General features: G+C 53.6%; 6 protein-coding genes and 1 non-coding gene across 7 annotated transcripts; 2 read left to right on the forward strand and 5 right to left on the reverse strand.

Moving 5' to 3' along the window:
- Positions 1-2,344: 2,344 nt before the first annotated feature.
- On the reverse strand, positions 2,345-3,512 carry BZA05DRAFT_393760 (uncharacterized protein). The gene is made up of 2 exons (XM_051483262.1): positions 2,751-3,512; positions 2,345-2,688 (listed from the first exon to the last, which is right to left on the reverse strand). The coding sequence occupies exons 1-2, from the start codon at positions 3,256-3,258 to the stop codon at positions 2,405-2,407; spliced, it is 792 nt and encodes a 263-aa protein (XP_051340793.1). The 5' UTR covers positions 3,259-3,512; the 3' UTR covers positions 2,345-2,404.
- Positions 3,513-4,178: 666 nt separating this feature from the next.
- Positions 4,179-5,200, reverse strand: BZA05DRAFT_443797 (uncharacterized protein; the record flags this gene model as incomplete). The annotated part of the gene is made up of 3 exons (XM_051486870.1): positions 4,179-4,323; positions 4,382-5,072; positions 5,149-5,200. The coding sequence occupies 3 exons, from the start codon at positions 5,198-5,200 to the stop codon at positions 4,179-4,181; spliced, it is 888 nt and encodes a 295-aa protein (XP_051340794.1).
- Positions 5,201-7,474: 2,274 nt separating this feature from the next.
- BZA05DRAFT_335705 (SKIP/SNW domain-containing protein) lies at positions 7,475-9,283 on the reverse strand (the record flags this gene model as incomplete). Its single annotated transcript, XM_051480782.1, has 2 exons — positions 7,475-9,073; positions 9,146-9,283. The coding sequence occupies 2 exons, from the start codon at positions 9,281-9,283 to the stop codon at positions 7,475-7,477; spliced, it is 1,737 nt and encodes a 578-aa protein (XP_051340795.1).
- Positions 9,284-9,664: 381 nt separating this feature from the next.
- On the reverse strand, positions 9,665-9,789 carry BZA05DRAFT_t126. Its single transcript has one exon. It is a non-coding gene; the product is annotated as a tRNA-Ile (tRNA).
- Positions 9,790-10,711: 922 nt separating this feature from the next.
- Positions 10,712-14,703, forward strand: BZA05DRAFT_393766 (armadillo-type protein). Its single transcript, XM_051483263.1, has 7 exons — positions 10,712-10,973; positions 11,202-11,294; positions 11,378-11,656; positions 11,721-11,811; positions 11,871-13,580; positions 13,636-14,183; positions 14,243-14,703. The coding sequence occupies exons 1-7, from the start codon at positions 10,839-10,841 to the stop codon at positions 14,309-14,311; spliced, it is 2,925 nt and encodes a 974-aa protein (XP_051340796.1). The 5' UTR covers positions 10,712-10,838; the 3' UTR covers positions 14,312-14,703.
- A 139-nt stretch (positions 14,704-14,842) lies between these two features.
- BZA05DRAFT_393769 (uncharacterized protein) lies at positions 14,843-16,678 on the forward strand. The gene is made up of 3 exons (XM_051483264.1): positions 14,843-15,242; positions 15,357-15,458; positions 15,513-16,678. The coding sequence occupies exons 1-3, from the start codon at positions 14,976-14,978 to the stop codon at positions 16,515-16,517; spliced, it is 1,374 nt and encodes a 457-aa protein (XP_051340797.1). The 5' UTR covers positions 14,843-14,975; the 3' UTR covers positions 16,518-16,678.
- BZA05DRAFT_393777 (uncharacterized protein) lies at positions 16,679-21,624 on the reverse strand. The gene is made up of 7 exons (XM_051483265.1): positions 21,486-21,624; positions 21,007-21,126; positions 18,811-20,949; positions 18,608-18,757; positions 18,130-18,546; positions 17,769-18,080; positions 16,679-17,713 (listed from the first exon to the last, which is right to left on the reverse strand). The coding sequence occupies exons 1-7, from the start codon at positions 21,537-21,539 to the stop codon at positions 16,994-16,996; spliced, it is 3,912 nt and encodes a 1,303-aa protein (XP_051340798.1). The 5' UTR covers positions 21,540-21,624; the 3' UTR covers positions 16,679-16,993.
- Positions 21,625-21,715: the final 91 nt, after the last annotated feature.

Below are 21,715 nucleotides of genomic sequence, written 5' to 3' on the forward strand. Positions count from 1 at the left end.
ATCCCCAGTGGGGGATTTACGTGTAGGTATTGTACATTAGGTAGGTAGGTAGGTAGGTAGGTAGTTACCCTGCATTTTACGTGTCTGTCTGCATTCCATGGTGGGAGGGTGGGTATCATATTTAGTAGTGGCGAGATGGGTTCGTTCGCTTCGCTTCCGGCGGCGAGAAGATTAAGATGAAGAATCGTTCGTTCGTTCTCCACGAGACTGTGTGTAAGGTGTGTGAGGTGTTGTTGGCGGTTGTCGGTTGCCACATGCCACATGTCAAAGACGCGGGCGCCGGGCAGGAACGAGAACTTTAACCACTGTCACTGTCACCGCATGCAAGGAGAACGCACCCCACCCCCACCATACCCCCACCACACCACACCACATGGCGGTTGAAACTTGCTGTCAGATATATGCTGGTTGACAAGTATCAGTATCCCTGGAAGTGGAGCTGCTTGACTGACTGACGACTGCTTCTGCCTCTGCTTCTGCTTCTGCGTTTTAACTTTTTGACGATATGCGGCGCGTAGCGCTCGACCATCATCCACTCCACTCCAATCGTTAAGAGTGCTGGCTGGCTGACTGGCTGACTGGCTGAGTGGTTTCCGCACGCACGCACGGCGGTCATCAGAGGTGCAGCGCTCGGGACGGCACGTTGACTGACTGACTGTGAGACGAACTCCCTACCTAGGTACTCTAACTATACCCATAGGCGGGCAAATCAAAAGCCTCGTAGGACACCATCGCCACCACTGCAATCGAGTGCGAGTGCGAGATAATGAGGGGCACTGGCTGGTGAAGCCGTCGCGAAGTACTAGAAACAGATACCAATACCGACGACCGTCTCCCCGAGACGGAAATATCCATGGGGTTTCGAAGCCAGTGATGGTGCACTTGGTGTCTAACTTTGGGCAGAGCCTGGTCACGTCTTTCTTTGTGTAAGTTGTAGCCCGTAGGTTGTCACTGGCTGCTGGCTGCTGGTTGCTGGGAGCAATACCCTGAGGTTGTGGGTGGTTGTGGGTGGTTGTGGGTGGTTGTAGTGGTTGCCGTGGTCGTCTTGGTCAGCGAGGGCTAAGGGTGAAGGCTGGTGAGCATTGCACTGTGGCTCTGTTGATTCATGCTGTGGGGCTGCGCGAGCGGAAGGTTGAATAACACCTAAGTGTACAGGTGGTGCATTCATGTGTGCAGGCGCGGAACGCCAGTTCCAAGAGGGGAGCTTTAATGGCACTGCAAGACCCCGAGCACTGCCATTCCCTCTCACGATGCACAATGCCAATACTTCACGAAACCTGCACCCAAAGGACTTGGAACATCTCTCCACTCACCTTCGGCAAAGATGGTTCATAAACTATCACTCGCTACTCACCGAGTCAGAAACTGTGACGCTCTACAGTAGGTACGTTTTTGAGCGCGAGACGGAGGTGGAGATGGAGATGGGTTTATGTAGGTGCAGTGAAAGACACCGACGCTGCCGAAAAAAAATCCAGTGGTCAGTCATGCCGCATAGTCCGTGACTAGTATGTACAGCCGCGGGTGAGCCCACTTCGACATGCCTCATACAAAAGCCTGAATTCGGAGTCCTCCTATGTACACACTGCATCAGCACCGTATTAAACCCAAATTCTGTAGAGTCCGGCTTCTGCGTAAATCCGGTCGGTAGGGGGGTACTAACCGCAGTCGAGGACGGTATTCCTGTGACCCCCAGTGTCGGTATGATATTCACAACGTTGTCTTGGACACCGGTGTTCTCGCAGAACACGTCGTCTTCATCTTCACAATATCGCGTGAACACTCACCTCCGATAAATACCGATTCTGCGGCATACGTTTTTGCTGACAAAGCGAGCTGATTTTATAACACCGTATCCACCGTTGGAAATTTCACCCCGTTTTTTGCGACTGTACATATCCTTTTGCGCGCTCTCGGGCTCAGATCACTCGGCAACGATCACCCGTCGTTGAATGTACTGATGCTGGTTTCGAGGATGTGATGATCAATGATTCCGACATCTGCCTTCAGGTTTCGTAGGAGAAAACCCTTTGTGCTGATATTGAGGCTGGTGCTAGGATATCCCTCTGAAATTAACAATGGGATCAACTATAGGTACTATGACGGGTAGCTATCATTCACGGCATTCGTGCGGCTGCGGTAGGAACTGCTGAACAGCACATTTGAGTCCCTGCTGCGATACGCAGGTCATACGGGTCCTGATGGGCGGCGGCGGCGAATTCAGGAGCAAACATCCGCACGAACTGCTTTTTTTTACACCGTCATATCGCTTCTCTTCTTTTTCCGTCTTCGTGTAGCTGCTGGTGGATTTGTAGCGGGTGAGCACACTTCTTGTATCATGCGATATCACCCATAACAAAACCATCATTCGCAACACTCAATACTCAAGCTACCAATAACACTACTGCTACTCAAACACCTCCCTTACCACACTCCGTTCCCTTACCACCCTATCACTAGGGTCCGCCGCAATCACAGCCCACTCCGCTGGCAACCCGGGCCTAGCACTCCTCCCCCGTCTGGGAAGGTACACATGGATATCATCCGGCAGATTCATATCCGCCGGAACGCGGATCTTGAACGTCGTGATCGTCTCGACCTCTCTTTCCCCGTCCGCCTGCGCCCCGTTCCCCTCCAACCCCCACCGCATTTCCGCCGGGCCTGGGGCTTGAGGCGCTGGTACAAAAAACGCTGTTCCAGTAGCTGCTGCTGCGGCGAGGTGGGGGGCCCAACATCCGCCTCGAAGGTAACACTCTTCCTCCTAGCATGATGCCTATGCCTCGTCTGCTGCGCTCCACCTTCTCCCCCTCTCCCTCCCCCGACCGCGATATCCGAGCCCGAGCTCGCCGGGCTCGCCGCCGCAGAGGGATACACGGAGTTCGCAGTGCTCGGCAGACCGGTGAAAACGCTCGCATGTTTTGGCAGCGTATCCCCTCTCACGACCGTATTCCCCGCCTGCCCGTCTTCATCCTCCTCCTCCTCATGGCCATGCCCAAAAATCCGCCGCCGCACCCCCGCCCGCGGAACTCGCGGGTCGAGACGGAACACGCGGGCTACGCCGCTATCGGAGCGGATGCCGGGGAGGCCTGGTAGGTCGATTGGAGGTGGGGAGGGGGGAGGAGGCGGGTGTCTGAAGGCCGAGAGGAAGCGGGTGTTGTAGCTGGAGGTTGCGGCGGAAAGGGATTTGCTGAGGGAGCGCCGGTGGGTGCGGTGGGTGGAGGAGGGGGAGGCCGGGGTAGTCGCTGGGGAGGTGTTCCTCATTGTTTCTGGGCTGGTTTGATGTGGAGTGGTTTGTAGTAATGGTGGTACGATAGGAATGGAGTTGGTGGTGTGATGGGAGAGAGAGGGAGAGAGAATCGGTTTATTGCTGCATATGGCCTTACTGGACTATGGCGACCATGGTTGTGATGGGTCGCCGTGGGTGGTACCTGTTGATATTATGCGTCTTATTACCTGTTCCGGTGTCACTGCTACTTTCTACTTTCCTTTGCCTACTGCCCTCATTTCCTTCGTGGCTGCTTAGCATTGTCTGTGGCTTCTCATCAGAATCAGCCTCGTCAGCCGAAAGCCTTCAAGCCACCAGCCCAGTCCGGCGACGACTATCGTCGCATCCTCTGTCTGAGGCCCGGCCTTCTCGTCGTCTACACGAGCTCGTTTTCCTTTATAAGCAGTCTTCTTTCTCTTCTTTCTCGTATCAATACATCAATCAAGCCAAGTTCTTCTCTCAATTCCAACAGTACCGGTATGGCAATACCCCGGGTGAGTGCCATGACCCCTTACATTCTGCCAACCCCACAACTTGATATCAGTATGCCCATTGCCCATCTCCACCCATTCATCACCCAGAACCAAAATATCGACCGTTAACATAGGCCATCTGAGGATTGTATTCAAAGGTGGTATTCACTGATTCAACTCTTCACAAACCTAGCTAAAATGTACAAAGGCGAAGAAGAACAGAGGAAGAGAAATGAGGAAGAGAAATAAACCCATAAACACCTCCATCAAAGCAAGCAATCCATTGCCAACCGTGAAAAATAACGAAAAACACGCAAGACGCACGAGACAAACGAAATAAATTTCAACAGTCGCAATTCAACAGCAGAAAAGATACAATCCATTGCAATTTTATCCCAGTTCCATCGTGATAGCAGTAAACACCACTTGAAGTCTAGCTCAAACTATTTAGTCTGCTCGCCGTTGACGAAGGCCCCGGGAACCTGGGGAACCTCGGGCGCTCCGTTGGTCTGGGTTATCGCATCATCCACAGGATCCTTGAGCTCGACATCACCATCGTCATCTTCCTCTTCCAAGTACTCAGGGTGACTATTTCCAATTAGAATCACGATCTTGAGCACCGTTTGACAAAAGTCGCACGACTCACCCCAAGAGATTCGCGACATTCTTCATCTCGTAGTGCTTCTTCCTCAGTTCCTCGAATTTCTTGTGCTTCTCCTCCTCCTCTTCGGGTGTCTCGGGTTCAGCGCCAGGTGCACGATGACTCTCGTCGTCATCCTCCTTGACAACCACCTGCTTGGGCGACTGGCTCTCCTTCCTGGTGAGCTTAGGTGCAGCTGAAGGCTCACCCAGATCCAAGTCAGGAATATTGACATCAGGCGTAACCTTCCGTTTCGGTCTCGCCTCAAGCTCATCGACAACAATATCATCGACATCCAGCATCCTCAGCTCAGCCTCATCCTCGGTCGGATCATACCCCTTCGCAAACGGAGTCTTCGGCTCATCAATCTTCATCTTCGGCGTGCGCTCCTGCTCGGTGAGATACAGATTTGCTTCGTCCCACTTGAGGCGAGGGGAACCATCGGGGTTGTCGCTGGACTCATGGTGAGACTGTCGCCGGGAGGGGCCAGCGCGAGACTGGTTCGACGATGAGCGACGGCGGCCCGCGTTCTTGAGTGTGTTTTGCAACACGATGTCGCGCTCAGTAAGACTGTCGCCGTCGGGGGTCGCTTCCCGAGAGATCACGGCCGAGGGGGCTTCCTCGACAACTGCGATGGGCTCCTCGATCGTTACAGGTTTATGCGTAGGCGAGCGGTGGTAGGAGTTCTTGAGGATGCCTGAATGCAGGGTTAGCTGTGGCCCTGACTTTATGGACCGACTAAGGAGCGGCTAGGGAGATAAGGATCGCTGCACCCTTGGGACGCTTCGACTCTGGGCCGTGGAGAGGCGGCGGTGAGTGGGCCATTATGGTAGTAGTAGGTTGAAGCTGAGGAAATAACTGGCGACAGCGATATGGAAAGACTGATGTATACTGGCGGGGCAGAAGGAGGTAAGATGGTAGTGGTAGTGGTTGTGGTTGTGGTTATGGTGAGGAGAAGGAGGAGAGTGCTTCTGGGCTTGCTAATGTCGGAGGGGCAACGGGAGGGAGTGGGGGGTAAAGTAATGTGAGCACAAGCAACCGGCAGGGTGATCGAAGCTCGCTGACGTCGACTGTCTTGGCAGCGATCTTCATCATTCGACACCCTTTACCGACCACCCCTCATTCCTCGACACCACAACCTCGCAAGCCGCATTGCATATCCCGAATATCTCCTCACCAAAGCAGACGATGGCCTCGACTCACTTCCTTAACTCCTCCGCAACCCTCCACCACTCACCATCACGAGATACGATTACCCCGCACCCGCATCCTCAACGCGGAGAATTCAAAACACATCTACATACGCCGCGGCCGCACGCAGCGGCAGCCCTTTGCGATGAATAGAGACAAAGTTCGTAATAACAGACCAGGCTCGCACACCCTTTAACGCGGCAAGCGGACGTCTAGTCAGATCAGTACTCTCTCATTCCACCTTCCAGATGCTCGTTCCATCTCATCTCTGCTTGTCGGCTTGAAGGCCAGGACGGACGGAAAGCCATCACCGAGTGTTTGCATGCTGTGAAGTTGAATGAGCGTTTTACGCCCGTGCGCTGGAAAAAAAATCTTCACGATGTACAGCAAGCGAATAGCGAACGAAAAACAGCGAAGAGCTCCGTCTGGTCTGGAATGCACAGGACAGACACGCAAACAAAAAGAAAATATGGAAAGCAAAGACAGTTCTCCCCACACATGTACAAACACATGCCACATGGGTCAGCGGCGAGGAAGCTGTATGCACCCCAACTTTCCCGCTACTCCAACCATACTTTGTCATGGATCGCTATTGGCCGCCTCGTGGTGGGGGCTCACTGGCGCCGCCGCCGGTGGTTTTTCCTCGAAGGGGAATTGATAACCAGTACACTTCACTTTATACTCAACATCCCTACGGATCTATCGTTTGCCTACCACAGATCCACACCTCTATACGGGTGACGATTGTGCCGCTTGCTAGAAACAACCTGAAATCAAGGCTTGTGGCAGTTATTTCATAGTTAAGCTTTGTCCGCAAGTGCTTACCTTCACATATATACGACTAAGTTCAGAGTAGGTATTGCTTAGTAACTTGAGGCAGCTTGGTGGCTCTTCCGAGACTTCTGAGTGTTATGAGCAAAAAAAGGACAAGATGCCATCTCAACGACCCTCAAGAGTTCTATCCACCTCGTCCATCCCCACTAACCTCTATGCCACCGAGGGCTGAAGCAGTGAAGTCGGGTGTCCTGTTATGGAGAGATACCAGGTAGGTAGGTGACCACCGTTGTGGGCGTTGTGATGAAACCCTTTCATGGAAGGAAACGGTATCTACGCACCATAACTATTCCACAGGCCCGGGCCGTGGCTTAGATATATCTGAAATTATACGTTGAGTGACAGTGGCGGGCAGGAGGGGAGTAGAGTACGGAGACTGTTGGTCCCCGGCAAGGGCCCGGGCTTTTCACTCGGCACTCAGATAATTGGCACTCACTCATCTGCCTGTAGGCATGCGATATAAGGCCAAACCCGTGCGGTACGCAGCACAGTGGGCCAATTTTGTGGCGGTTTTAGCATGCCCGGGTTCCTTTGGGATGAGCAGGTAAAAAAGATTAGTAGTGCGACAAGCCGGACGGTGCTATATAGGGACATAGCATCACGAGGGCTGCAGAAAGAAGGCGGTTTTCGGCCTTTTGTTTCCGTCGTGGAGATACTAGTAGACCGCGAGGATTTGCGGACTTAGTTCTAGACATGCAGGTCTGCGGGGGAAACATCATAATGCATCCTTAGTAGCCCTATGATGTATGTACATACGTGGATAGATCACGGCCAAGTTGCAACGAATAACAAAGGTTTCTGAGATTCGTAAAGGGAACGCATAGCACTAATAACTACCAGGGAGCCATATCCAACCAGTAGCGAAACACACATCAATAGCAAAGAAAAAGGAACTCCTACTACCACCACCTCATCAACAACCACGACAGGCAGCAGTCCGTAGTATACACTAAGATCTCAATGACCTCCACGAAAATGATGTGCTCAACCCGACCAACTCGACTCGCCTCGACTAAAAGAAACACCCCAAATGCAACCTAAGAGCATCTCATCAAAATTATCTGCCCCCACCGCTTAGTCGCTCCTTGCCCGTTTGCTGCTTGGCCCACCTTGCATCTGCAACCCGTGTTTCTTGTTCCCCACCTCGTCCCCAATACTCTTCACGAACGCCTCGACGCCGAATGGATCTGCTGTGTCCTTTTCAAACTGCACGGGTCCATCCCGCTCCTCCCCATCACCTGCTCCCTTGAACCCCTTCTGTGCCCGGCCCAGTACCTCGAACTTCGAGTTTTTCTTGATCCGGTCGAGCTCGTTGTCGGCCGCGTCTTCGTCGTCCTCCTGCTGTACTCTAGGTCTGTAGATAGCGTTGGCGGCCTCTGCCGCGGCAAACAATGGCTTGTCGTAAGGATTGTCGTCGTTGTAGCCACTCGAGAACCCAGAGGATTGGTTGAATAGTCGAGAATCAAACATGCTCTCGGTGCTCTGTGTTGGCTTCGCGAGGCCAAGCGCCATTTTCTCGCCGATGTCACGTCCCTGCTCTCGTGCAAGAACCTGCATCTTCCGCTCCTGACCCATCCTCTTCATCCGTAGCTCACGCTGATCCTCGCGACGGCGCTCGCGACGCATCTGTTCACGCTCGTGCACTGCATCGTCGCCTTCGGAGTCGGAGCCTGATCGGGAGGAGTAGGACGCGTTTCGGGACCGTGACCGAGCGGAGCCCTGGGAGTCTGCACTTGTAGATCTGGCACGTCGGGGTTTGGACCGGGCGTTGGCGGCTTCCCGTGCCTTCTGTGCGAGTTCCCGGATGTGTTCTTCCTTCACCGCCTTCTCCTTCTCCGCCAGCTTCTGCTGCATGAGTGCTCGCTGTTTGACTTCCTCGCGTGCGTGTCGGTCAGCGGTAAAGAGTGCTTCCGAGAACTGTGCGAACTTGTCGTTGATCGTAACATCCTGTAGACCTCGGCCATCGGCGGCGAGACGCTTGTCCAATGGCACGGTGTAACCCTTAGGATTCTTCCAGTTGGATACTGGCGGAGGAATATTCCACGCCTCTTGGTCCGCAGCCGTCAGCTTCCTCGGGGGCGAGTGCATGACCGGCGGCGGCGGTGAGCCCGGTCCTCTCGGAATCTTCCTGTGCTTGAACTTCGGCGGCTCCATAGGATCCTGCTGCTTCTCGATGATCTTGATGATCCGATCACTCTTTTTCGATGTATCACCCATCTGTCCGGACGGCGTATACCGCACATACTGCGCCTCCCTCTTCTCATTCCCCTTAACCGTCTTCGGCTTCTGCGCTGCGACCGCCCCGGTCACCAACTTCTCCAACGCAGCTCTTGTCCTCTCCGCGGTAGCCTGCACCTCCTCCTCACTTGGCCGCTCCAACGAGATCTCACCGACATCAGCACGCTGCCTCAGCGGGATAAGATCCTTAAACGACGCGTGAACGATCCGATTACTACCGTGTCCCTGCTTCGCGATCGCATCGTACTTGACTTTGCCCTCGGCGTCGACCTGCAGTGCAAGCGCTTTCGACTTCGTTGTTTTACCTCCTTTCCGCCCCATGTCGAGTGGGTACTGGGCGATTGGAATCTCGGGGAACGCGCCGCCGTCGCCGAAGTCTTCCTGTGAGCGCGGTCGCCATGATGACCGATGTCCGTACGCTGGCGGTCCGTATTGCTGTTCACGGCAACAACAAACATCAGTTAAAGACCTGTCCGATACCATCTTCGTCATGTGGTGGCAATTCACCTTGAGCACGAGCTGTTGTCGCTCCGCGTCGCCGGCACCAAGGATCCGCGAAGTAGAGGGTCGTGATGGTCCGGCTTCCTCGGAGGAGAATTTGGGCGCCGGAAGGACCTTGTTGAGACCTGCTGCAATGGAGGTCATGGTGGTGGTGGAGGTTGTTAGGGAGTTGAGTTCAGGCGATCGTTGATGATGAAAGTAGCCAGCGACACGAGAGTTGTTCTACTCTGCTGCGCGCCAAGACTCACTTTTTAGCGCGGCCCCCAACGTTACGGCAACGAGACGAATTGAAGGCACGTTTTATGTGATTGTTTAAGCTTTACAATGAAGTGCAAAGTATCCCGACTGAGTCTGAAGGATAAAATGAGCAGCACCAGGTTGATGTGAAGCGTCTCTACTCTCGCCCATAAGTAAATGTCTGGATGCTTAATATATCACTCGATTTTTGTCCAACCCCCAAGCTTCAACGTTCACTGTGCAGCTGCAATCAAAACCGTACCCATCAAGAACAAAAAAAGCACATCATATCCCTACTGGGGGTCGAACCCAGGACATCCGCATAGCTAGATCATATAGGATTGCCTGAAAACAAACGTTTCCAAACAAGCTTCCCATATAAGAACGGCGCGCTACCACTGCGCCATAGGGATTTAGATATGGTCAAGCCTTTGACTTTAGAAATAATTAGTCCACGTAATAGTGCACACAACGACCGAGATGAGATAAATAAACAGCTAAGTGAGCAACGCAGAGGTCTCTACCTCGAGGATGAAGCCCACACGCCTTCTTCACAGAATAGTTCGATCAGATAAGCGAAAGATCATTTACTATCCTCATCTGCTAGCTACCCATCTCTCGCCTGTTACCCGCCTCCCACCTGCCACCCGTCAGGTAATCAAACCTGACGATTCCAAGTAGCAGCACAAAGTAGAAAATGATGTCGATTAGCATGCCTCACAAAGGATGAAACATATCACCATAAAATAACTCTTAGCTAGCTATTGACACTCCCTTTGTCCGAGGGCGTGATCGTTTGAGATCGAGTGACTACCTAGACAGCTGTCTACAGATTTTTCTGGGTCAAGACAGAAACGAAAAAGTCCTTTGACCTTTCTCCTTCAGCTATATTGAGATAAGTAATATTTGATTTACTTGCCAAGTAGCTCTTTCTCCAGGTTCGATGAATAGTCTGATCACCCGAAATCACTCATATACGGCCCAAGATGTTGGGAGGGGGAAGTATTTCTTAGTATGATTTGATACTTTGTAGGTCGCATGCAATAAACGATTTCAAAACCAAAAAGAAGGAGGGCATGATCGGAATCCCTTAAGATCCCGTGGAAATTGCAGAATTCATTGTTGATATATCAGAATTGGACTCGTAATAATTCGATCACTCTGTTCCAACACGCGCCACACCCGTGGATCACTTTGGAAGCTCACTGAACGTCATGATTTGCTGCGCCACAAAGAGGGGTTAAGGACCCCACATGTTGTGTCATCGCTCGCACGTGATCCGATAAGTTGAAAGGCTTGGTACTTATTCTGTCTCTGCTACCCAGAGCTCCTAGTCGCTTTGACAATAGAACTCCCGCCGCAGATCGATCCACCCGGAGACTCCCTTCACACACTCGCCAACATCGAACTCGAATACTTAATATCCCCGCCCATCTAACCTCCTTCGAAATACTCCAACACAATGGCCACGTCGAGTGGACTTCCTCCAGAGCAGCAGTTCGCCCAGGTGCTCGCTGCACTGGGGACCATGCAGGGCAACCAAGACAGACAAGCAAAACACCAAGCGACGGAGTTTTTAGAACAGTTTCAGAAATCGGTTGGTTGCAGCGGACTTCATTCTTGCGTTTTTTCGACGGGCGGCGGCGGCGGCAGGTTGCGGGGCAGAAGGCAGAAGCAGAAGCAGAAGAAGCACAAAAAGAAGAGGGCGAAGCTGGTTTCTTGCGGTCATGCACGATGCGGGGCAACACACTGCTAGCACTTCCGCTGCTGCCATCGGTATTAGGTTCGGGACGGATGGGCTGACGGATGGCATTCTGTTGAACAGCCAGAGGCATGGACTTTCGGTCATGCCGTGTTGCAGTCGGAGTCTATCGGGGTTGAGGCGAAATTGTTCGCGGCTAGCACGCTGAAGGGGAAGGTTTGTTGCGGGCACTCTCCCCCATCCCGGCCATCGGCGGTGTGCAGGGGGGAAAGCGGTGTGGCTGACCATGAGATTCTCAGATTACCTACGACTTGCACCAGCTCCCGCGAGAATCGCTGTTTTCGTTGCGGGATTCTTTGATTAGCCTTCTCGTCCACTACCGTACCGGTGCTCGGCCCATACGAACTCAGCTATGTGTCTGTCTTGCGGGGTTGTCCCTCCAGATGCTGGAGTGGAGAGATGTGATCGACCTTGTGGTTCAGGCGCTGGGTACGGATGCGCAGAGCTCGGTCGTTCTATTGGAGTTTTTGACGGTTCTCCCGGAGGAGGTGATGGAGGGCAGGAAGATTACCTTATCGGTCAGTGCTGCAAAGCTTTGCTCACACTATCGTTTGCACCGGACAGAACTGATCCGGCGCACAGGAGGATGAACTATCGCACAGGACACAGGAGCTATTGACAGATAATGCTTCGAGGGTTTTGCAGCTTCTTGTTCAATACGCACAGGTCACAGGTAATATGCGATCGCTTCTGCATCCCAGCGTCGATCGAGTTACTGACTCGGGTCAACAGGTATCGACAAACCAACGCCGGCCCTGATCACTTGTTTGAACTCGTGGCTCCGGGAGATCAACTGCGCAGATGTGGTCAAGACCCCTCTCGTCGACTCAGTATTCCATGCTCTTCGCGCCGATACCGCATTCGATGAGGCAGTCGACTGTGCGTGCACTATGTTCCGCGAAACCAGAGAAGTGGATGAGTCGATGGAGGTAATCGAGGCGCTATACCCCCGTCTCATCGCCCTCAAGCCAAAGGTCGCCGAGGCCGTGGAGGCCGAAGATATCGATGTCTACAAGGGGATCACCAGGTTATTCGCGGAGGCTGGTGAGGCATGGGTGGTTCTGATTGCTCGAATGCCGGCACAGTTCCGTCCGCTGGTTGAGGTGATCGAGGACTGTGCTCGGAAGGATACCGGACGTGATGTCATTTCTTTGACATTTAACTTTTGGTACGACCTCAAGAACTACCTCGTTCTGGAACATTACATGGAGGCCCGCATCCACTATGCCGACCTTTTCTCCCGGCTTGTGGACATCATGATCGCTCACCTCCAGTATCCGAATGGCGGCAGCGAGGATCTTTTTGAGGGTGACCGAGAGCACGAAGAGAAGTTCCGGGAGTTCAGGCACGCCATGGGAGACGTCTTGAAGGACTGTTGCGAAGTGATCGGATCCGCGGATTGCCTCACCAAGGCGTTCGAGATCGTCAAAGCTTGGATGGAGAACTACTCGAAACAGAGTCCGGAAGACCGTGCTAAATGTCATAACTGGCAGAAGCTGGAGGCCCCTCTTTTCAGTCTGAGGGCAATGGGAAGGATGGTACCCGCGGAGGAGGAGGTTATTCTGCCACAGATTATGAGCCTGTTGATACAGCTTCCCGAGCACGAGAAAGTCCGGTTCGCCGCTACACTGGTCCTTGGTCGGTACACGGAATGGACGGCTAAGCACCCCGAATACCTTGAGCCGCAAATGAACTACATCATTAACGGCTTCCAGCATGGATCGAAGGACGTTGCACAGGCTGCTGCTATGGCCTTGAAATTCTTCTGCCAGGATTGTGGAAAGTTGCTTGTTGGCATGATCACTCAACTGCATGAATTCTACGAGAGAGTGGCGCCCAACTTGCCGCTCAGCAGTCTATACGAGATTACGGACGGTGTCGCGCACGTGGTGGCCTCGCAACCGCTGGAGAAGGTTTACGATGCGTTGATGCTGTTCTGCTCGCCCATTGCAAACCGACTAATGGCCAAGGCTAATGCCGCTTCCGACAACGACAATGATAAGAAATGCAAATTGGCCGATGAGATCCAGCTTCTTACTATTTTTGTCCAGGTCGTGCACCCACACGTTCCGAAGGGCCAGGAGAACCCCATGATCCGCTTCTGGCAGAGCATCGTCCCCGTCCTGTCTACCATCCTTGACGGTTTCGTCGATTTCCTACCAATTTGCGAGCAAGTCGGTCGGTTCTTTAGGAGTATGTTGATTAGCTACCGCACGGCCATGCTCCCGCTGCTGCCGGAGGTTGCTCTTAAATTGACTACCAGCTTTGAGAAGAGCCACCAGGGTATCTTCTTGTGGGTTTCTGGAACCGTCATTCGGGAATTTGGTGACGAAGAGTTCACGGATGAGGCTACGAGAAACTCGATCTGCCAGTTCTTGGAGGCTCAGTGCTTGAGCATGTTCCGACTGTTGAACAACACTCCGGCTAAGGACATACCCGATGGTTCGTTATATCTTGTCTTCCCAATGTTTGGTGCTGATCACTAGCTTTTATCCAGTGATTGAGGACTTTTTCCGCTTCCTCGCAGACGGAATCATGTTCCACCCGGCCAAGATCATCATGTCCTCCCTCCTGCAGCCCATCATCGAAGCGTCTCTTGCTGCGCTGGATCTGCAGCAGACCGAGCCCCTTCTGTCTGTCCTCCAGTTCCTCCGTGACCTCCTCGCATACGGCCGCGAAGACCCACCCAACTCTAGCTACCAGGACTACCGCAAAACGCCCATAGAAGTGCGGAACGCAGTGCAAGCAGTGGCGGCTAGCATGGGACTTAGGATCACACAGCGAATCTTGAGCGGACTGATGTACTCGTTCCCCAGCGACTGCGTCACAGATTCTTCCGGTGTACTCCTGGAGCTGGTAGAGTTATGTCCTTTGCAGATGATTGAGTGGATCAAGAGCACATTGGAGCTTCTACCGCCGGGAAGCGTTAGTCCTGCTGAGGCCCAGAAGTTCCTTAAGGGTATCGAGGCCGCTGCCATCAACAAGGATTGGAACAAGATTCGCTATACTCTCCGAGACTTTACTGCTTGGTACCGTCGTAAAAACGTATGTTGTCCATTGCTATTCAGCATATTGTTTCTTCCGATATTGACTGGTTTATACAGGTTACGCCGAGATCACAGCTCACCGGCATCGCCGGGACTGAGGGCCCGAAGTTCAGGTTTGGTGGCTAGAGACTGACGACATGAAAGGCACGGATTTTGTTCGGAAATTCTTTGCGGGTGCGACATGGGTATAAAGTTCTGTATGCTGTATACTAGAACGACGGGATACTTGCGGGCTACTGTTAGGTTGGCTGTTCTGTTTCTTTCCTTTCTCTTCTCGTTCCCTGTCGATTTTTCGTTATGTTGTTATTATGTCTGTCTTGTCTTTGTCGACGCTTCAGGCTGTGCTGTAGAAACGTGATGTGGCATTGAGGGTATTCTGAGAAACGTAATGAACAGGCGATGCTTCTGGAAGTAAAAGCGGTATAGGGAGACGTTGATGTTGAACAGAGCGAAAGGGAGAGAGAACATCAATTTATTTCGCATGCAGCCTTACTAGACTATGGCGAACCAACTCGAACAGAGCGAAGTGTACCATGATTTTCTATCCAGAGTGGTGCCGCGAGTGAGGATCTGTGACGTCGCTCCGACTGATCTTGGCACACGTGAGTCGATGCCATGTCACGTCGCCAGAGCAACTGTGTATCTTGAAGTAAACAACCCCAACAAACCTTGCGAGTTTCGCCTCTGCCTTTGCCCATTCCTTCGTGCCGTCAGCGAGCCACACCTCTCCCTGCATATCACTACATCCATAGCTGTCGGCATCCCGGCTTCATATCTCGACACCAACAGCATGTCACGAATCGTCCGTCGCCAAACGCCATACCAGCGTATCTCCTCTTACCTCAACCCCCTCGATCACCTCCTTAGCCTCGCGACTGACTATGAGGCCTTCGACTGGGACAACTGGCAGAACACGTGGGGGACGCCGCTCGGGCTGCTTCTCAACGTCTTTTGCATGATATCGCGAGGCCACGCGGACAAATACCGGCGCGAGGCTAATCCCGTCTTTGGCGAGCCATCCGCGGGAAGGTCCATGGCCAACGGTATCTCATATCTTGTATGTCACGGGAGCAATGCAGCGGGCCAGATGATGGCTTGCAAACCACTCCTACCTCTCCTAGATATTTGTCACGGCGGTTTGTGCTCATTTGTGACGTGTGTCGGCACGCAGCTTTGGGTTGCTCAATCTGCCCTCGCGGTGTTTAGTGTAGGCAATGCCGTGTACTGCTTCACTAGGAAGAGAAGGTACCGATTGTTCGAATCGAACATTGAGGTCAGTCGGCCTTCCTCCCTTCCCTTCTGGTAGCAGCAAGTTAAACTCATCCAGGTCGAGCCGAAAACCCCCTCAGCCCGCCGTGTCCCTGTCGACTCTTCGCCGGTTGCCAACTCCCCTCTCCGCATCCTCGGCAACATAATCGAGCCCTTCCGAAACGACGCCGCGAGTCGCGCACATCCGGACGAGAGCCGCGACGTCTGGGAAGTGGGCGTATGGGATCCGTCGCCCCTCTCCCTCCACATCCTCGCCTTCCTCTCGCCTGTGCACGTCGCAATCTATTTCCTCGCGTTGCCCATCACCTCACACCCCACGGGCGGCTTGGGCGGATCCACCTCATCGGCCGCAGTCTACTTCACCGTCCTCTTGACGCAGATCCTCCTCTCGCTGCAGATCATCTTCCTCAAGTCCTGGTTCGTCCAGCAAGCCTGGGACCAAAAAGTAATCAGCAAAGAAGTGATGCACGAATACGACGCCAAATACGTGCACCCACGGCTAAACGTGATCAAGCGGGACGTGGCGGTACAATGCACGCTCTCGACTCAAACCGACAGTGGTAATGAGCCGGAGGTCTCCGTGTACACCCCGCAGTTCAACCGCTCCGGCTTCAAAATCTACGCGAACCCCAACTACTCCGACCTCACTGTGCAAACGCCGGCACCACCGCCGTTCGCGCGGAGCAGCCAGAACGCCGGCAACACTCCCGGCATCTTCTCCCGCGGCGCTACGCCAATGCAGCCTATGGCGGGACGCATCCGCCAGCCGCAGTTCGACAGGGCCCTTGCTAATACCTCCCGTCGCACCGCTGCCGCCGATGAAGATAGAGAGCGCGAAAACCGCTCCCGCCGGAGAGAAACCACTGCGCACGCCGGCTACGATCAGCCAGCGAGACGCATGGGTACCGAGGGAATGGTGGACTGGAGTAGGCAGAATTCGCGTGGGCTGAGTCCCAGCAAGATGAGCACGCCGCTGAAGAAGGGGAGCAGCATCAGGGGGAGCACGTATGCCGAGAGCTTGGGAACGCCATTGGGCACGCCTGTTAGGAGGAGGCAGTTTTAGAGCATGGGGATTCGGGTTGTTGTTTATATCTTGCTTTGGCTTCATACTTAGCGGCGTTTAGGGTGGGTACATCAGTAAATAATTTGCATCATCGCTGTGACTTGTGGCTTGAGCCATAGAGAAAAGAACGATGGGCTGGAGTTGAATTTTACGATGTGAGGGCTGTATATGAGTGACACCACGTGGTGCAGAATTCAGATTGACAGGAACAGCCGATAGGTATGGCCAGGTCAGGCTTCAGCTAGACCATTCTATGTACAGGACAACCATGACACCCGCGTGAAAAATCAATGAAACAGAAAGCACAAGAAAAAACCAAGACCGACACGCCCAAACCCCAAGAAGTAAAAGATAGGAAAGATGTAAAGAAACTAAAGAGTTATGGTAGGTCGAAGAAGCATTTCAAAATCACGCAAAAAAAAACCCCCCAACTCCCCCCATGTAAGTAGAGTGGCCAGCACGACACGGTCTAGGTGTTATTTCCTAACACTCGGACTACTGCTCCTGCTCCCAGCGGGACTCGCACCAGCACCAGCAACTCGTCTGGGCACACCGCGCTTCGGCTGTGGCGTTTCGGCATCTTTGACCTTCTCCTGCAGGCGCTTGATCTCGATATCGCGCTGCGTAAGCTGGGTCCGCAACTCCTGGATCCGTCTATCGCGGTCGTGCACTTGGGTATCACGAAATGCCTCACGGACCTTGACGACATTATCGTCCGCGCGGCGCTGGAGGTCGACGTTCGCTTCTTCGAGCGCCTTGACTTCGTTGCGCATTTCGAAGGACGCATTGGAGGCGGCCTGGTATTGCTCGCCCGCGAAGGCGGCGACCCGCTCGGTGCTTTCAAGCTTGCGCGTGAGGTGGGCGACTTGCTTGGTGAGGTCGACGTTAGCGACGAGCATATTGTGCGCGAGAGGTGAGTCCCTCAGAAGGAGCGCGTCGGTTTGCGATAGTTGGTCTTCGAGGCCTTGAATCTGGGCTTTGTACTTGTCGATGTCGGCAAGGGCTCGCTCAAGCTTGGTCTTGATCTGCTTGAGTTCTCGCTCGTGCGCATGTTCGCTCTCGGTTGCCTGGAGCTTCAACTTGCGGATCGTTTCGCGTTGCTCTTCCCAGTTGGTTTGCAGGCGGTTTTGACAGTCCATCCAACTCTTCAGGTCGACAGTTTTTGTCTTGATCTCTTCGATCAATTCCTCTTGGGTCTAGTTCGATCGGTCAGTCAAACAATCGGCGATATGGGATATGAAGGCTTCCTACCATCTGTTCGAAAGGCGTATCACCCCCGATGGGCTGCACAGGCCTCGCATATTTCTTGTACGCCAGTTCTGGCTCCGGTTCACTCTCCGTCTCGCTATCGTCAATGATCATGGGCTCCTCTCCTCCGTCGTCCACTTGGCGGCCGGGAGCACCTGGACGGGTCGCATAGTCCTGACTCTGACTCTGACTCGGACTCTGACTCGGCATCGTATTGCTAACATGTGTGACATCCCCCACGCCTGCAGGTGATAACTGAAGCTTCCTCTTCTTGAGCTCGGACTCACTAATATCCTGTATCTGCGAGGGCGAATCCTCCCCCCCATTAGTTCATGCTGGTGTCTCATAGCTGGGTGGTATTTACCTTTCGCTTCCGTTTATCACCATGCTCATCCCCTCCTTGCTGCGTCTGCGTCTGAGTAAGTGCGACGGTATCGTACAGTGGAAGCTCCGGTAATGGAGGAATTCCAAACTCGCCCTGCCATTTCCCTTTGATCCACGCTGCCGCCTTTGCAGGAGCATCACCAATCGCAGCCGCATAGGTAGGATCCACCATACCAGCTTCGTGTCTAAGAAGCTTGATAGCCTCGACGCTGCCATACACGAATAGGGCTGGATCAGGGGGGATACACAACATGGCGTGCTCGATGGTGTTGACGGTGATTAGACGGAGGACAGGTGCGAGCTTCTTAGGATCATACAGGTCCTGGCGAATTTGTGTCACTTCTTTGGCGAGAGGGTCGAATGTAGCGTCCATTGCGATCAGCATGTGGCACGTAGTCTTACCGCCGCATTAGCATTTGTAGGATGGAAAAAAATTGAATCGCTGTGCGTGCACATACCCCGACTATACCGCTCCCACGAGACGAAGGGATCAAGTACACTTGTATACACCCCTTGATCTCATTATCTGGTAGTGGTTTATGACTACTGAGCCGGTCCAACCGCTTGTGGGAGATCTTTAGGCCGCGAAAGAAAACCTCCAGCATATCCTACGGGAGTAAGTAAGGCCCTCGAACGTACCGGGGGGAAGGGGTTAGCATACGATCATATCTGGAGCCTCCGCCACGATCCCAACCTTGATGGTTTCGTCAAGGATGACGGCGAAAAGATCCATGAGGAAACGGAATTTGGCACTCATGACAGCGAGGAAATCTGCCCCCTTCTTCGTGTCCTCACTATCGAGTGGAATCGGGTAGACAATGTGGGGATGAGTGGCAATCCTCGCACAGCGTTTGGCTACGTCGAAAGCAACATTCTTTGCATCATCTCCTCGATGCTCGAGGTATGCCTCGATTTCCGCATACTTGTTGACGATTTCACGTACATAGAGTGACTTTTGGCTGATACCATCGGGCGTAGGTGCCGTGGTGCCTAAGGGTAGAGGGATCGCGTATTCCGCCGGTCCGAGGTGTGGTGCATGGAACTGCGATTGGGTTGATCTGGGTTCCGTTTTCATCTCCTGTTTGACCGCTTTTATTCGCGCAGCAGAAGTCGATTTTTGGGTGTTTATTGTCGCGGACCCTCTTGGAATTGCCGGTGCACCAGCAGAGTGATCTCTGCCACCACTAGCCCTTCTGCGCACCATGTCTTCGTCCCTTTCTTTCCGTTTTGCAGCCAGCATTTCACGCAACGAGCTCCATTTGCGCGCCATTTGCGGGTCCGGTGCTGGTAACATTCTTGCGGAGTGTGTGAGAGGCAATGGGAAGTCTTGATCGGTGAATTCTGAGTACGCGTCGAGCGGGAAGTCAAACCCTTCGGTCTGCTGTGATTGAGCCACGGCTGTTGGTGGTTCTGAGAATCCGCGTTGACGGTTTCTTTCGATTCGGAACCAGTCTTGGAAAGATGCCTCTCCAAGCAGTTGCCTCCTCCTAGATTTTGTTTTCGGGACCGGCGATGTCGTCGTGCGTCGTGGAGAAGCCTGATGCTGGGGGTCCTTTGGTTCCTCAGAAGAAAGATTCAGCTTCTCCTGCGAGTACGGCGACTCTTCAACACCAGTGATCCGTAGTCCCGTGACCTCCTGATATGCTTCCTTTGAAACCTCTCCCCCGGAAGTGCCCACTGCAACCGGTCCCTTGTCCCAGGAAGGATATGATAGATCTAAGCCTTGCGGCAGGTCGAGATCAAAGCTATCGTCACCCAGTGAACACTGCGACAGCCCACCTAGAGGTAGATCTAGCTCTAGATTCGCTATTCGCTGCGCCTCCTGTGATGCCTCAAGCTTCTCGTCCTGTGTGTCGAGAGCGTGAGTAGTCTCTGGCTCCAGCGGCGGTGGTGTCCGGAACGTAGCTTCGGCGAGTGGGGTGTGGTTCTCAAAGGCCGAGTTGGTTGTTGTCTGTAGTAACGCGGGTGGCGGCTCGGACGACGTTGGCGGCTCCGCTGGACCCTGCGGCTGAACCGAATCGGAGACGTTCTGTGCGTGCTCACCTACAAGTTCATCCAGGGACGATTCCCAATCACTCGGAACCTCAATCACAGAAGTAAAGGTCACCGCCCCCTGCTTCTCCTGCGATACGATCTCCTGTGATGAAGTAATAAAGGTAGAAAAGTCCGGCTGGTCGTAGAAGTCCTGGGAATCAGGGATGACTACGCTCCTCTGGGTAGCTTCCGCTGTGAACGGCGTGCTTGGGTTGGAAGAGTCCGTCTGTGTGGAAGGAACAAGGTCGGTACACGACAGGCGATAGTACTGGGTGGGGTCGAACCCTTGCGGCCGCTCGATGAGAACAGAGAACGACTTGCGCCGCGGTGGCGGATTCGAGGCAGCCGGTACGCTTGTAGTACAGACTGATGGGTGGGAGAACGGGATGGAGCTCTCGCGGAGGAGTCTGCGGGGAAACGGCGATGAAGGATCTTGCGAGGACCGCGCGAACGATTGTGTAGGCCTGTAGTCCGAAGTTTGAGTAATAGAATCAAGTTCGACGCGATTTTCAGAGGCCGGGGGTGTGGCTGAGAGCCGAGCGCGTTTCGCTCTTCCGTCCGCTGCGTGATCGTCGTCATCGTCAGAGAGGACGGGAGTGTCAGAGGTACTCTGCTGTGGGGTCACGTGAGTGGCTTCCTTCCGAAACAGCTTTTGATCATGACCCTTGAGAGAACTCCTGGGGCCATTCTTTCTTCGCTTCGCCTTCCTCCTTCTCCTTTCCTTCCATTCTAGTACGGCATCGCTAGTAACCTCGGATTTGACGACCTGTCCCTCTGTCGGTCAGCAACTGCCTCGCCGCGGACGTCGGCCGACGCGACTTACCCACTGTTGTGGCCATGGCTTTCCGGTCTTTGGATCAGTCCCCTTCCACTTAACACGGTATTTGCGGCCCCTTTCGCCGGTAATTCCCTCGACTTCATACCACTCACTGTCGCCCGAAGACTGGGTTGAATCACCTGGACTATCAGCTGGTTCGGTTCGATCGGTTGAAGACTGAGCCTCCATGATTTCGTTAGGGGGGACGTAAGACAGACGCAGTTGTAGGTAGGTTAACGTTCATCTTCAATAAATCTTCACGCGGGGAGGAGGGTGGTTCTGGCGGGACAGCACAAGGTTCCAAGCTCGCGGGGGAAAACATGAGGCGGGGTGCAATACTCAGGAAGGGCAAGAACGAGCCCGCAAGGTGAATGCCGCCTCTAGCTCTTGTGATTCTCATCACGGTTTTCGCCCTCCACCCGCACAGGCCAGCAGCCACCCGCGCAATAAGGTGCTCGATCAATATGGAGAAAGGACGGACTCACACGAGTACGGCCAACACCGTGGGAGGTCCAACTATTGGAGAGTGGTGCTTTCATTGTCCAATCCGATCGGCCTTGCAGGTGAAGAGTTTATAAAGTCTGCTCCTTACCGGCTCTTTCAACCGTATGCCGTACTCCTCGGGAACGATCCCTCTCTTCCTTGTCTGTCCATGTCGCCATCTTCTGCTCTACCTCCACCCTCACACTCAGCCCTAACACCTAAGCCCTAACTT

The sequence above is a fragment of the Tricharina praecox genome, assembly GCF_024521635.1.
Source record: "Tricharina praecox strain CBS 144465 chromosome Unknown BZA05scaffold_8, whole genome shotgun sequence".
NCBI classification, from domain to species: Eukaryota; Fungi; Ascomycota; class Pezizomycetes; order Pezizales; family Pyronemataceae; genus Tricharina; species Tricharina praecox.